The 15,074-nt window shown below is 61.0% G+C and overlaps 1 protein-coding gene across 1 annotated transcript; it reads left to right on the top strand.

Moving 5' to 3' along the window:
• The first annotated feature begins 5,939 nt into the window (after window positions 1-5,939).
• HEYL (hes related family bHLH transcription factor with YRPW motif like) lies at window positions 5,940-14,154 on the top strand. Its single transcript, XM_032202444.1, has 5 exons — window positions 5,940-6,361; window positions 9,199-9,265; window positions 9,675-9,758; window positions 10,152-10,233; window positions 11,708-14,154. Exons 1-5 carry the CDS (start codon window positions 6,282-6,284, stop codon window positions 12,373-12,375), a joined length of 981 nt encoding a protein of 326 aa, XP_032058335.1. The 5' UTR covers window positions 5,940-6,281; the 3' UTR covers window positions 12,376-14,154.
• The last annotated feature ends 920 nt before the right edge of the window (window positions 14,155-15,074 follow it).

Below are 15,074 nucleotides of genomic sequence, written 5' to 3'. Positions count from 1 at the left end.
GAGCTTGCCTTGGTTGAGCCAGCAGCTGCCAGGGTGTGGAGGAGCAGGGGCTGAGCCCCGTCCCTGTCATCTCTGCAGCCTCGCTGCCCCACACGTGCACACTCCCTCGTGCTGTTTTTCAGGTTAGAAGGCAGGAGAGCGCCCACATGCCTGTGAGCTCCGTGTCTGACCACCAGCCTGCCTCCACCTTCCTCAGCACCGGCGCTGAGCCCCCCGGGAGGCACCCGCTGGCTGGGGCCTCCTGCAAAGCCCTGCAGCTCACAGGCTGCAGGGAGAGCCACGGGGTGCCCTGGCAGCTCCACGCGTGCGGAGCCCAAGGCTGTTCCTGCTCCATTTCCTTTCCTTGCTCTTCCCCGCCTGATGCTGAGCCAACTGCAGACGAGGCTCCCGCTGCCTCCGCTCCCGTCCCGTCCCCGTGCCATCTGTCCCCAGCACAGCGACAGCTTCACAGCTCTGCGCTGGCGGTGTTCCCGCTCAAGGTCCTTTCGTGCACCTCTTAGCTGGCTCTCTATTTTTAATCCCCCTGTCTCCACAGGGACTCGGGGTATCTTCCAAGATGGTTGTGATCAGCAGGGGTACAGTTGGAACCCGTTCCGCGCTGCTGCACCGAGGCGCACGCACGCGGCTGTGCTCACATGCCTACACGCACGCTGGTGCCGTGCCAGACGGCGCAGCGCTGTCGCTCCCCTGCTCGGGAAGCCAGGCGCCCTGTCGGGCAGGACCGAGCCGAGCACAGCACCTCGCACGAACAGCAGTTATTACCCCAGCCGAGGAAGGTAACGCGCCGCAGCCAAGACGATCAACAGCAATTAGCCCTTTGGGGAACTCGACTTGAAATGCTGCAGAGGCTTTTCTGTGCGTGCCGATTGCTCTTCCTCCGGTCCTTTGGAAGTGCCGTGAGTCGGACACGCCAAACCACTGGTCATGTCTGAGCAAAACTTGGTGCCTCGTGTCATTTCCATGAGGCCGGGAGGGCTTGGGGGGATGTCTGTGAATGTTAAAGGCACTTGTGTACCCAAGCAGTGAACGCACATGCTGTCATTACCTCTGCAATGCCATCTGGCCAGCAGCAATGCAGCTAGAACCAGGGCTGTGCGCAGAAGAACATTTTACAACAGAAAGCAATTAACCGAATAAAGCCCTTTTAAAAATCCAGTAATTAAAAACAGTCCCTCCCCCTTGTTTTCCTTTTAAGCTGAAAGTTGCTGTTTACTCATTTGCTTTACAAAGTGTGCCTTGTTGTGGCTTCAGAAGAAATGAAAGTTTGAAGTGGTTAGAGAAGAAAGGCTCTGGGCTGGTGCGTTCCAGGCAGGGCGGAGGGGCAGGGGCTCTCCAGCCCGGCTTGTTTGTATTTGTTCTTGTCTACTCACAAGATCGCTAAACACACATTTAACAAGTGGTGAAACTGTCTACCAGCCTGATCTCTCCCAGGGTTCATGAGAAGAGGCCTGGCACATTAGCATTGCTGGGGGGAGGGAGGGGGACCAGGCCTTTTGAAGGGTTGGTGTTTTTGGGGCTGAGCGAGGGAAGGGCTCCCAGTGCAGGCCAAGTCACAAACAAAGGCATTGTGTTCCCCGGGGCCCTGGGGACTGGCCCCAGGGGAAGGCCAGGGCCCAGCTTCACCGGGGGCTGGTTTTCCCATCCCAGCTCCTGTTGTTGCTTTAGCACGGGTGCAGCCCTGAGGCCACCCGTGTCCTTCCAGCACCCGGGGACGGGACTGGCGCAGGCAGCAGCCGGCAGCCAGGGAACCCATCGCACCCCCAGGGCTGTCGTGGCCACGCAGACCACCCCGCACCGCCGCCCCCCACCGTGTCCACACCGTTCTTTCCAGACCTGTGTCTACACAGTAATTTTTGGGGCCCTGTCTGTGTAACCCTGACCTCGGCTTGGGTTTCTGGGTGAGCCAATGACCCCGGCTGTCAGCAGGTTTGCTGCAATATTAATTGTCACCCATTGCTGCTTCGCCGTGAAGTGCGTGCCTGGTGCAATAGCATCATTACGGGTGGGGAAACTGAGGCATCAGAAGGGCGGTCAGGACTAAAATGCCTGATATTCTCCCCAACAGGATGCGCTTATTCTGGAACAAGAATGAGGTCCTGTCCCCAGACCACCCCCAGCCCTGCCGACCCGTGGACGTGGTGGCAGAGCCACCGCACATCGGGCACTCGGCTGCGTGCCCCGGGCATGGGCTCAGGGGGCAGGCAGCAACTTGGGGCTGAAGCCCCTGCAGAGGGCATTGCCCCGGTTGCCAGCCCGGCAGGTGCAGCCTCGTGGCCATGTCCCATGGGGCTTGCCGGGCTCCCCAGGCCGGGCAGGGCTCCCCCAGGCCCGGCAGCATTCCTGGCCAGGCACAGACCCGCCGCGGGGCAGTAGGCGTGAGGACGCAGACGGCCGTGCCGGGGCGGCGAGGGCAGCACCGAGCCTCTGCCGGGCCCTGAGCAGATCCAGGATCTGCCCTGTCCCTGCCTGGGGAAGGGTGAGGCCGCGGGTTTGTGGGAAAATGTTGTTTTTCCCTCCCCTGGACTGCCCCTAGCAGTCGGCTGGGCCGGCTCTGAATTGCGTGGGCTGGGGAAGTTGGGGGGGGGGGCGAACAATTGTAGTGCCTCTGGCTTGGAGCGCAGCCACGGCAAACAATCCTCTCCTGGCAGCGCTCCACATCTGACAAAGCACGAGGTGATACCGTATTCATACCTACATGCTTTCATCCCAAATCACCTCCCGAAAGCCCTGCGTGTTTCTCCTGCCCGTGATGTGATGAATCCCTCTGCTTAGCCACAGAACAAGACGGCCCCGTCCGCAGCGCTGCAGCCAGGAATCCCGGCCAGCATCCCTGCGAGGCCTCTGCTTTTGAAATTACAGCTGTGGGTCTGGCAGCCAGCGGTGGGACCTGAGGTTAGGAGGTGATGTTGACTGAAGACGTGCGGACAGGGCATTCCAGGCACGCACGGGGTTAAAGCAGAGGTGTCAGTTCACCGGGAGGTAACAGATACGTCCTGCTCCTCGCCGCCTCTGGCTCTGCAGAAGCCTTGCCCTCCCTCCCACATTCCAGCTGCTGCAGCTTTTCACAGCTGGCCGCTCTCCGGGGACATTTCCCAGAGCTGAGGAGGAGGGAGGGGAGGGAGGGGACGCGGTCCCCGCACGGGGGTGGGTGGCCGGGCTGACCCGCAGCCCCCCGCCGGCCTGGGGGCTGCAGCCCCGCGCCCCCCGACGGGAGCTGGCGCGGGCAGAGCTGGGCAGCCCCGGGTCCCTGGCAGGGATCCACCCGCAGCCCTGGCCCGGGGAGCTCTGTCTGCTGCAGAGAAGGGACATCAATCTTCGCAGCTCACTTATTCCTTGGCCTCTGAAGCCGGGTAGCCAATTAGTGCTGGGTGTGATGGATGGCTTAGCCCCGTCCTCGTGACACCCGTCCTCTGGAAGCTGCTCCCACCTCGCCGAGGCGCAGCCAGCCGCAGGGGGGGCGGCTCTCACCCACCGCCAGAGTCCTGGGGGCTCTCCTGGGGTCCCGGGACAGGGCCAGGCACCGCAGCGATGCTTGCTGAGCTCCCAGAGACCGTGCAGGAGGGGAAGGAGCCCTGAATGCTGGCCCAGGGCTGATAACGCAGGGCTAGGGGAGAGATTCCCGCTGGTAATTCCCTGGCTTGGCTTGGCCGAGCACGTAGCTCCCCGGGGAAGAGCAAAGTGGCCGTGGGCAGGGGTTGGCCACCCGCTGGCTGTGCCTGTGCTTGGGGCCAGGCTTTGCCACCGCAAGAGAATGTAAAGACAACGTACCGTGCAGCGGCTTGCACGGCGCTCGGAGGGAGGAGGGCAGGGCAGAGGCCCCGTTCCCACGCCGTCCCCGTGGGGGCACATCTCCCCCAAATCCTGCGTCCCCCTTGGCCACGGTGGGACACGTCTGTGGGCTCTCCCCTGCCAGACAGCTGGGCGATGCTGACTGCAGCCTGGCTTCCCCAGCACGCAGCTAAGCCCGTTTAATCCTCCCCTGTCGTCTCCACTGAACTGACCCGTGAGGGGTCTCGGCCCGCTCCCACCGGGCTGCTCCTGGGGTGGCTCAGATGGCTCTCGCCATCCCCCAGGGCTCGCTGGGGGCGATTATAAACGGCTCTCCAGGAGCACAGGCTGGAAAACGGATCCAATTACAGGAGAAGTGGGTTTCAGGGCCCCCGCTCTGTTCATAATGAAGTGTAATCCTAGAAAAACATGTTGCCAATTACACTTCAATTGAACCCAGATAATGATGCTTAGACAAGGCCCAGAAAAGACGGAGTCTGGACAGTGAATTCCTTTCTAATGGAGAAGAAAAGTGTTCCTCCGTGGCAGGTCTGGGCTCCGCTCGGTTCAGGCTCAGTGTGATATGAGCAAGAGCCTGAAATAACCAATCTCTGGATCCCATTTAAATGGTTTTATCAGTGGAAAGAGTATTAATCTCTCAAAAACACATGTTTATGGGAAGTTTAGTTTGGAGATGTATGTATTTTTAACCGAAATCACTTTGGGAAGGGAGGGGGAGTGGGTCTCAAAATTGCCAGAATAATACGGTTCTAATTCTGCTGGTTCAAAGTCACTTCTAATTTTGAAATGCAGGCTCCTAACAGCTCGGTTTCTCGATCAATTTCAATGGTGAAAATTACAACAAAACATCAGAATTGTAGAAACAATGTGTTATAACTTAAAGCAAATGTTTTCTTTTAATTCTTTCAGTTTACAAACACTTCGGAGACGTCAGCCTTTCACCGGCCAGCTGGTTCGGCTCGGTTTCGGGTTGGGAGGGAGGACGCCTCGGTTCCGTCTCTTCCGTTCTCTGCCCTCCTGCTGGGACAGGCGAGGGCATTCGGCTTCCGAGGGAGCTGCTGGAGAGGTGGAGAGGTGCTGGGGACCGCGTGCGGTGCGGGTGAGCCGGCCGAGATGGCTGCGGCAGATAGGGAGCGTGCGGCGAGGCGCCTCCGCGCACGGGAGACGGGCGGCGGGCGGCTTGGCTGGCCCGAGCGGCGACGCGCTGTTATCGCCGCCACGGTCTTTGCAAGAGGCTTTGGGAAACCCACGTGCTGCCAGATCTCAGCGCCGATTATTTTTTTTCAAAATAAAAGGCGTTATTTTTGTACTGTGAACCTCCACCTCGGCTCTCTCCCCCCGCCCCGCTCTCTCTCCCACATGCGCACGTTTTCGGTGCCTTGGGGGATTTTAGCTGCGCAGGGTCTGACGAGCAGCCTCCTACCTCCTCCCCGCAAGCTCAGGGGAAGCGGGATGCTCTCCAGGTGCCGGGCTGCGGGTCAAAGTTTCCCGCGCTGTGGGACGAGACAGAAACCAGCAATTCATCCTAGCCTCATAAAACCTAAAGCTGGGCTTTGGTCGGTTTGTTTTACGGGTTAGGTCTAGGATGCCCTGGCAGTGCCACGAGCACTTGAAGATGCTCCAAGGCTGCGGGAGCGTGGCAGGGGTCCTCGCTGGGGACCACCACGGAGCAGTGCCGGGGTGCCGGGCTCATCCCGATGCCTCGGAGCGCGGTGCCACCGCTGCCCTCCCGGCCCTCGGCCGCTGCCCGTGATGAATCCCAGGCGAGGGCCCTCGGAGCGGCGTCCTCAAACAGCTCGGCGCTCGCAGCGAGCTGGTTTCCATCTGAATCACGAGGCTCCCGAAGTGGCTGCGCCGCGCAGAGCCGGGCAGACATGTGTGTGCGTGTGGGGCTGGATGTTGATTTTTCCCTGAAACAACTCCGGGCTTTATCAGTCCCATCTCTTTCCCACGGTTTTCTGTTGCCAGTGAGGTCACTGGTCCCTTTAAACTGGGGCTGAGGCCAACGTGCGGCGGGTGGAAGGGGGGCCGTGGGGAGGGGGGCGGCGGGCAGAGGGGGCCACGGGGCGGTTCACACAGCCCCGGCCTTTTACAGGAAGGCTCCGGAGGGCGAGCAGCGAGCGGAGGGGGGTGCGGGGGGGCCTGGGAACCTGGGAGCGCCGGCGCGGCCGCGTAATCCGTCACTCCTGGGAGATGTCTCATTAACCCATTAACCAGGAGGCTGGGGACGTGCCGGCAGCAGAGCGAGGCAGAGCCGGGGGTGTGAGAGGCAGAGCGCAGGGGAGGAGCCGCCCCGAGCCCGGCACGCACCGGGGGAGCCGCTCGGAGCGATCCCCGCACCGGGACGGCGCGGACACGAGGGCTGCGGGACACGCGTGGGGCCGCCGAGCAGAGCCGGGACGAGCCGGGCCGGGCCGGGCAGAGCCGATCCGATCCGATCCGAGCCCCCCCCGCCAACACCACCCCCAGCCCCTCGGGGCAGCCCGGCCAGGATGAAGCGGCTGTGCGAGGAGAGCTCCTCGGACACGGAGTCGGACGGCACCATCGACGTGGGCAAGGAGGAGGAGTACAGGTGGGGGCTGCCCCGGGGGGCGCGGGGACGGGGCGAGGGGATTGGGGGACATCGAGCCGACGGGGCTGGGGCTCGGGATCGGTCGGGGGGCTCCAGCGGAGACGCCGCTGCCGCACGGCGGGGGGAGCCCCCGGCTCGGCCGAGCCCCCAGCGCTGCCCGGGGACCCGAAGGCGCCCGGGGGACGTGGAGGGAGCGGGGGCGGCTTCGCGCTGGGAGCGCTTCCCCGGCTGGTGCCGTCCTAATTCTCCTCTGCTGCTCGGGGCCGCGGGGGGTGCCCGGTTCCCGGCACCCCTTCACCGGGGGTGCCCGGCTCCCCTCGCCCTCTGAGCGGGGCTCCCCGCGGACCCCGGTCCCACCAGCCCCCGAGCTGCCGCCCCCATCCCCTAGCTGGGATGAAGGAAGGGCTCGGTCATTTGTCCCCGTCCAAAATTCAGCGGCTTCTGAGCTCTTGTTTCAGTAGCCAAGTGCCCCCTGCCGCGTCCAGCAGGGCTCCGGATGAATTAATTCCCCTTTGCTGCCCGCTGTCCCCGGCAGAGGAGTCGCCCTGCCCGGTGCCAAGCCCAGGTTCTCAAGGGACCAAACTCACTCACACCAACGCGGTCCCAGGCAGAGCCGGGCACGCCTGACACCCGTACCCTGCAGGAGTTCACTGACCCCTCGCAGTTTCCAAGTGCATCAATATTTAACCTGCCTTCCTGGTGCACATGGAAGACATCCCATCGCTTCGCATCGCTGCGGCACCCTGAGTCTGTAGTACCCCGCTGGGCAAAAACAGAGGAATTTCTATAATGCTTTAATTCGGTGAGCAGTAACAGTGAATTTTTGATCTCTCTCTGTTGCTGCTCATCTGTTCATCTTCTCGAGTCAGCCTTAGAGGCAGGCAGTGCTGCAGTGTGGTGGTATTTGTGTACGTTTGCATTGTGGCTCATGTCACGCAAACACATGGCAGAAAGAACCCCTCCTGCCCTGCTGGGTCTGCGCGCGGAGCGATGCAGCCCTGCGTGGGACGTGAGGCTCAGGCGAAATGAAACACTTCCAGGTGGGGAGGGAGGTCTGGCGAGTAGGGCCGAGGGAGGGAGCCAGCGTCTGGATGGGGTTCCCAGCTCCATCACCGATCGTTTGTGTGGTTCGGGCAAACCAGTTCCCCGTACAGCGGGGATGAGTCACTGCGGGTGTGAGCCACGGTTCACTGTGCGTGCAGTGAGTTTAGGCTCCGGGGTCACTGCAGAAGTGCAAGATACTACTTGGGTTGTTTTTTTTTTCTTTTTCCTTTTTTTTTTTTCTTTCTCTTTTTGTTTCAAATAAGCAGTCAAAAGAACAGTGCTGTAAATTACAAAACCAAACAAGCAGCAAGGCAGAAGTTTTAACCATCAGAGAATTTAGTCTCAGTATCAACTCTGGTTCACATCTGTCAGTCAAACATATTTTAAAAATGTATTTCGCAGTAAGTGAGGTCTGCTAGTTCCACATCTGGAACTGCAGTTCCCCATGAGCAACACGTTCGGACAGCTCTGCAGAGAGGGTTTCAAAATTCACTGCTGCGGACTCCTTGAGTGCACGCTCTGCATTCCTGCGCTGCCGGGCGAATTCAGTACCCCCTGCACGTGTCGCAGCGTCTGTGCAGGGCCCGTTCCCACCCCATGCGTGCTCATCGTGTGTGCCTCTGTGTGCACGGGCAGTGCGTGTTGGGGCTTGCGAAGGCAGCCAGCACCTCTGCCCAGAGCCCACCCAGCAGACGCTGGAACAGGGCGATGCACGGAGCTGAGTGGAGCAGGGTGCAGAGCGTGTTGCGTGGTCTGCTGGTGCAAAACCACTTGTGAAAGCACCTCGCTCGGGCCCAACAAAATGTATTTTTAACGGGCTGAGTTCGGTCTCGTTCTTGGCTTGCTGTGCAAGCAGCACTGTCTCTGCAGAAGCGTCCTTAGCAGACTGTGGTTAAAATGCTCCACAAACCGAAAGCTCCTCGGACTTGGCGGGGTGAACCCGAGTGTCCCTTCCCAGCCCTGTACTTCAGGTTGGGGCTGTGGGGTGCTGCCTGGCCGTCCCTTAGCGTCCCTGCATGGGGCTCTCTTGGTGACCCTTGGTGGTTTCAGCCTCACCAGCACCCGGCCAGCACGGGACGGTTTGTGGGGCCCTTCGCAGCCCGTCCCTGCCCCCTGAGCCAGACCCAGTTCCCGTGGCTGGGGGCCAGGTCTCTGTCCCGTCACCTCCTGCTGGCTTCCCCCCGCAGCCGCCGGGCTCCTTTCCCTCTGGCTCGGGGCGTCCGTGCCGTCGGGACGCCGCAGCCCACCCCAGGACCGGCGCGGTGTGAACCGGCTCCTCGGGCAGCCCTCAGAAACCACATCAGCGCCGCCGCCAGCCTCACCCCGAGCAGCCCCCGGCTGCCGCCTGGGTGGGAGCTCAGGTGCCTCGGGAGCTATCGCGGCTCCGAGACGCGGAGCCCTGCAGACAGGGCAGGCTCAGACACGAGGCCGGGAGGTTTGCGCGTGGAGACAAGAGGCCGTGACTCCGGGGCTGGGATCGCTGCTTTTCCAGCCTCCCCGAGCCACCGGCACGGGCTGAGGTCGAAGGAGATGTGTGCCTGGTAGCAGATGGGCCGTCTGGTGCAGAAATCGGGCTGGGGGGAGCCTCCCGGGGGGAGAGTGGGATTCGAACTGTGCTTGGCTCCCCGTCCTTAATTGCTGAGCTCTGTGTTGTGGGTAAAAATGAGATGGGAACCACAGAAAACATGATTCCGGGGGGAAAACTGCAGATGGCAAACGTGTGTAAAGCATATGTGCAACCGAGGTTTCTCTCCAGCTAGCGCAAGGAACTCTTCCCTCTTCTTCCTTCGCAGCCATGTGTCCAGGTCCGTGTCTCCCACTACGACGTCTCAGATACAGGCCAGGAAGAAGCGCAGAGGGGTGAGTCCCGTTCCCCAGGGCTGGGGTGGCTGCGCTGCGCTGTGCCTCCCCGCCGCGGGCTCGGCTCGGTGCGCGGCGCTGCTGGCACGTCCTCGCGTCCTCGTCCTCGCCCTGGGGACGTGGCGGGGCTGCAGGGCTCTGTGCTGTCCCCTGCGGGACACTCCCTCGATGCCTGCGGGTTCCCTGCAGAGGTCTGGCCTCCGAGCTGAGAGGGAGGAGGGAGGTTTCACCCGGTGCTGCCGCACCAGCCAGCCAAGGCTTTGCCCGGCTTTTCCGCCCAGCACATTTACTTACGTGGCCCTCCTCAAGGTGCCTCCCAACCCGCCGTAGCTCCTAGTGCGTGCTTAAACCTGTGTGGTGTCCCCTGAGTGACCGTGGTTTCCTCTCCCTGCTCGGGAACCTCCTGCAGATCATCGAGAAGCGGCGCCGCGACCGCATCAACAGCAGCCTGTCGGAGCTGCGGCGCCTGGTGCCCACCGCCTTCGAGAAGCAGGTGCGTGCCGAGCCGGGGCAGGGCAGCGCCCTCGGAGCGCTGCTGCCTTTCCCTCGTCATCCTCCCTTCAGGGAGCGAGCAGGCGGTGGAACTGGGTGGTGAAGCACCATTAACAAATGTACTAATGATATTCAGGAGCTCTAGGGAGGATAAATTCAACCCAGGCAGCGTTTCGCGGCTTGGAAGAGGCACAGAAATGGGGATTTTTCGATTTGCATTGGGCGGTCATGGGAAGGAGCTCCATTTTCTCCTCACTTGATTAAAAAAAAACCTGAGCCACTGCCCAGATCTGGGTGTCTGAGTGCTCCAGGGCTTCAGGAAGGTGCTGCGGAGAGGCGCAGAGCCCTGACCACAAAACGAAGAACTGCTCTTTTCTTTTTTCCCAACTCACAGGGCTCTTCCAAGCTGGAGAAGGCAGAAATTCTACAAATGACAGTAGATCACTTAAAAATGCTTCATGCCACCGGAGGAGCAGGTAAGAACCGCTCCTACAAGCGTGTAGGGGAGCTGAAGGTGACATCCCGGGAAATTCCCCCTTGGCAAGGAACGTCTCGGTGCTGCCGTGTCTTGCTGGTACCAGCCAGCACCAGCACAAACGCAGCCTTGCCTCCTTCCCGAGGGAGATATTTTTCCTGGGGGGCAGATGAACGCTTCCCAGCCTGCTGGTTTTTTGGTCTGGAAGCTGTGGGTCAGCATCCCACGGGCACGCTTTGGCAGAGCGGGTGGCGCACCCCACAGACCCACGGGGACGGTGCTGCTGCCGCTGTTGCTCACCCCACTAAGAGCTGCCCGGACAGAGCAGTTTCAGAGAGTTTGAGTCCTCCCCAAAAACAGAGCCTGCTTCCAAAAAAACAGCATTAAAGTCTGTGCCTCCTCCTTGGGACACATTTCCTGCAGGGGCTGAATTCTGCGTGGGGACTCTGCAAATAAACAAGGCTTTTTTCCCTCTCTGTCTCTTTCTGTTCTTTTTTTTTTTTTTTTTTTTTTCTTTTTTTTTGTCTCTCGGTTGTTATAAGAAGAGAGGGGGAGCCTGTGCGAAATTCAACAAAGGTCTCATTTGTACCGAGACCTCTGTACAGCCCCTCTGTCCTGTTCCAGTTAACAGGATGGAGATCACAGCTCCAGTAAAGAAGCCTCTGGCTTGCTTACCACCCACTTTTGGCTTGCCGGAGACATTGCTGGCATCCAGGCTTTGGTTCAGAGCAGTAACTTGGTCTGGAACATTTGTTTAGATATTCAGTTTGACTGCACTGCAACAAAGGGCCGTATTGTCCCGAGAGACCCCGGCAAGCAAAGTGGTCCAGTGCTTTGCCGTGCTGTGACATTCTCTGCTTTATTGCTTACCGCCTCATGAAGCTCCAAGCAGGGAGAAGAAGCTTAAAAATCAGCTGTTGTTTGCATTTTATTATTTTTTTTTCTTTTTGTGGCTTGGAGCTTTCTCATCTCGGTAGTCCTGCTTCTGTCTCTGTCCTGTGTCCTGCAGCCAGACATGACTGGGACCCAGGCAGAGGAAAGTGGTGCTGAGGTGTGCGAGGAGGCTCGCATCCGCTGCTCTGCCAGGCCCGGGGGGGTCTCTGAAAGAGGCACCCAGCGCACGTCCAGCCCGCAGGCATGTTTCCAGCAACAATAACTGATAGAGCCCAAAAGAAAAAAAATAAAAATTTCCTTCCTGAGCATGGCTAAGGAAACCTCTTACTCATCTCACATGCTGCAGTAAGAGGCTTCATGACCCTGGCAGTTTTACCCCGACGAGATAACCGCGGGTGCTGTTCTCACGCATGCGAGCGTCCAGTCCTCTCGGACACCCACTTGGCTGTCTGCTTCAGTCGTATCACCCGGCAGCAAAGTGCCTCAAGTGAAATACACAGTGCATTAGAGAGGGTAGTGAGACTAAGGCACATTCCTGCACGCCGCTTGGACTTACCGTCACCCGTGTCCTCTCCCTGCAGGCTTCTTAGACGCCCGAGCTCTGGCTGTCGATTACAGGAGCATCGGCTTCCGCGAGTGCCTCACTGAAGTGGTCAGGTACCTGGGCGTCCTCGAGGGACAAAACACCGCCGACCCCATCCGGCTGCGACTCCTCTCCCACCTGAATAATTACGTGGCTGAAATGGAGCCGTCGCCGGTGGCCACCTCCCTGCTGCCCATCCAGACGTGGCCCTGGTCCTTCCTCCACGGCGCCGCCGGCCCCGTGCAGGTCCCGCGACGGGAGGCCGCCCCCGCTCCGCTCGTTGTGACTGCGTCCTCCCTGGCTTACCCGAGCCCCGCCGTCAGGCCGGCTCCCCTTCGCCGCGTCCCCGGCGACATGCTGCCGTCCCGCCGGAGCCTCCTGGCCGGCAGGATGGCCTCTTCCAGCCGCAGGGCCCGCGGCGCGGGCTCCTCCGCAGCCGTCGCGGCCGTGCCCAGGATGCCGTCGCCGACGGGCGTGCTGAGAGAGGGCTCGTCCAAGGGCAGCCAGATCGCCACCTTCCTCTTCTCACCGGCCTCCGCCGGCGTCCCCGTTCCGCCGGCTTACGCGGCGCCTGGGGCCTTGGGCGCCGCCGTGCAGGGACCCGGGATCAGGGTGGGGGCATCCAGGATCTGCCGCTCCTGGGCGACGGAGATCGGGGCTTTCTGACCCCCCCCCCCCGCTTCGGAGACGGGAGTTCTTCAGCACTCACTGCCCGCAGGCCTGAGAACAAACCCAGCTGACCAGGCATCTCTCCTGCTTTGCAGAAGCCAAGGACCCAGAAAGAAAATTCTCCTTACTGTCCCCTGCCTCCCTCCTCACACCGCCTTCCTCGCCACCGCTCGTCCTCTCCCTCACAGCGCCCACAAACGTAACTCCCATCCACTCCCACGCTCATCTGCACGTGGCCGTGCTCCCGGCTGCGATGGAGGGGGCACCACAGACCCCGGCCCCATCCCTCCTCCTGCAAACCCCTCTGCGGAGCCGGGCACTGCCCTCCCTTGGAAAAGAGCCAGCCTCAAAGCACGGCCTCGCTTCCTCGGGGACTCGGAGCTCCCCTGGAGCCCTGCTCGTGCCGCTGCCCCACAACATGTCCCCAGCCACAGCACCAGGTTTTGGTGCAGGGAGATGGGTGCTGCTGGTACCCTATGGGGCTGGCTGAGCTCCCCATTTCCTCGCTGCCCTCCCAGCTGCTCCCGCTCACGTGCCCTCGGTGTGGGGCAGGGGCCGGGCAGCACTGGTTCCCAGGGCCTGGCCGAGTGCTGCCAGCATGGGGTTCCGGCAGCCCTCACCCCGCACCCAGGTGCGAAGAGGCGAGGTGCAGGGTTTCAAAGGGACGCCTGCGACCCAGGGGAAGGCTCTGACGCCAAAGTGAGAAGAAAAGCACTTCCCTCTGCCACTCTCCCTGCCGGAGCTGCCTTGCCTCCGTCCCCTGCTGAGCATGAGACTGCAGCGGGGGGAGCGGGTCGACCCTGCCTGCCTTTGAAGTGCCTCCCCCCTGTTTTCTCTTAGTCCCACATCCTCGCCCTCTCCTCCCACAATGTTTCCTTTCTTCAGCACTGTGTTTTGGTCTCGCATTGCGCATCCCTTTCCCGGGCCAGGACCAAAACCCGCGGATGCTGCAGCGCAAACCTCAGCAAGCCCTGGGTCTGCACTTGTCTGGCTCCCGAGAGCTTTTTCCTGCCTTGTCTCGTGCCCCAAGACATCTGATGCAGCAAATGCCGCGGCTCCTCAGGCTGTCTTCCCATCCCCTCTCCTCCGGGCAGGAAGGAACAGACAAGAAGCTCTCGAGCTGCCCTGCTCCTGTGCTGCCTCCCTGGTCCTCGGGGTGGTTGGGGAGCTCCTCCTTGTCTGACCTGAGCGGCTGCGTGCCCTGGCTCCGTGCCCTGGCTCCGTGCCTTCGCTCGCCGGGACAGGCGTGCAGGACCGTGCCCACCCCGAGGAGTCTCACCCGCCTCTGCAGCGCTGTGATGAGGAAAGAGAAAAACCCGAGGAGGTCAGCACAAAGAGCTACAAAAGGAGGGAGAAGCTCTCTCTCGAAGGGCAGAGACTCCCCGTGCCTCAGGTCGAAGGCGCAGCCGGTCAGACCGCGCGGGCGAGCTGGTGGCTACGTTCCTGCAGATCGTATCTGCCGCGTGCATGTCGATGTGTGCACCCGCTGCTGTTGTCAAAGTCAGGCCCTCCCAGGCGTTTTGATGAACCTCATCGCACTTAACACACAGAAATGCCTCCGCTACTTCTCCTCACCCCGTTCCGAAGTGCCAGCGCGGCCGGGAACCAGCACTGCCCTTCAGCAGAGCCGGCGGAGGGCCCGTGGGCCACGGCTGTTCCTGCGGCTGGCCGGATGCTCACAGCAAGTAGCCCGGCCTCGCTCCACGCTGCGCAGAGCTGTTAGATTCACACGCTGCGGCACCCAGCAAAGGTGTCCAATAAAGTCTTTCAAACCCCTGTCCTCGTTGTGAAATGTGTTGGTGTGCAGCTGTCCTGCCAAGCAGGCCTGCCGGGATGAGCGCAAGCTTGCAGCAGGTAAACTTTTGTTCCCCCCTTAAGGTTGAAAAAGGGTAAGGTTTAGCTTTACGGTAACATCCCCACGGGTTGCCTTATAGCTGCCACTCACTGTGACTGGTCCCGTGGCTTTTTACTTTGCAAACCACTACACGAGCTGAAATCAGCGGGGTACTTGGCAGCACTTGCCCCGAGATTGGCAATAACCTGTGGTTTGGGAGCAGATCAGTTCATCTAGCTCCCAGCATCACAAAAACACCAGGGAACCAGACGGGTCCAGCAGAGCCTCGCAGCCAGACTCCGAGGGCTGGCCTCTGTCTCCTGACCCTTTGCAGGCAGGACCAGAATAACCCCCGCTGCTTCTGGCTGTTGGGAAACGCTTTGGACCAAGCCACAGCTGAGAGCTCGCCTCTGTTCTGGGGAAAGGCCCAGTAAACGATCCTGGTGGAGAAAGATGCTGGGAGAATTTTCTGGGGAATGGTGGGAATTCAGCTTCCTTTCCCATAACTCCTTCTCGCTCCAAAATGCCTTTCAAAACCGCCCATAAATCCCTGCCTTAAGTGCTGCGCTGGGAATTGCTGGAAGGGAGCGACTGCAGCTGCGATGGGGGGAACGCAGCATCCGTCTGGAAGCGCACAGAGGCTTCCCGAGCAATAATGGGGCCATTGACATCGGCTGCCCCGACCCGGCTGGAGGCGGCGGCGGGAGCTCGGGGCTCTGGCGTGGCCTCAGCCGGAGAGGAACCAAATTGCCCTCCGTGGGAGGCAGGCATACAAACCAGCCCCGCGGGCTGCAGTGGTAAAACAAAACAGAGACAGTGAGAAAACCACTTCCTGATCGCTGCTGATCAAACGGGAGCTGGA

Source organism: Aythya fuligula, chromosome 23 (assembly GCF_009819795.1).
Source record: "Aythya fuligula isolate bAytFul2 chromosome 23, bAytFul2.pri, whole genome shotgun sequence".
In the NCBI taxonomy this organism is placed as follows: domain Eukaryota; kingdom Metazoa; phylum Chordata; class Aves; order Anseriformes; family Anatidae; genus Aythya; species Aythya fuligula.
The sequence above is the reverse complement of the archived record's forward strand: the minus strand, read 5'-3'. Positions and strand labels throughout refer to the sequence as shown.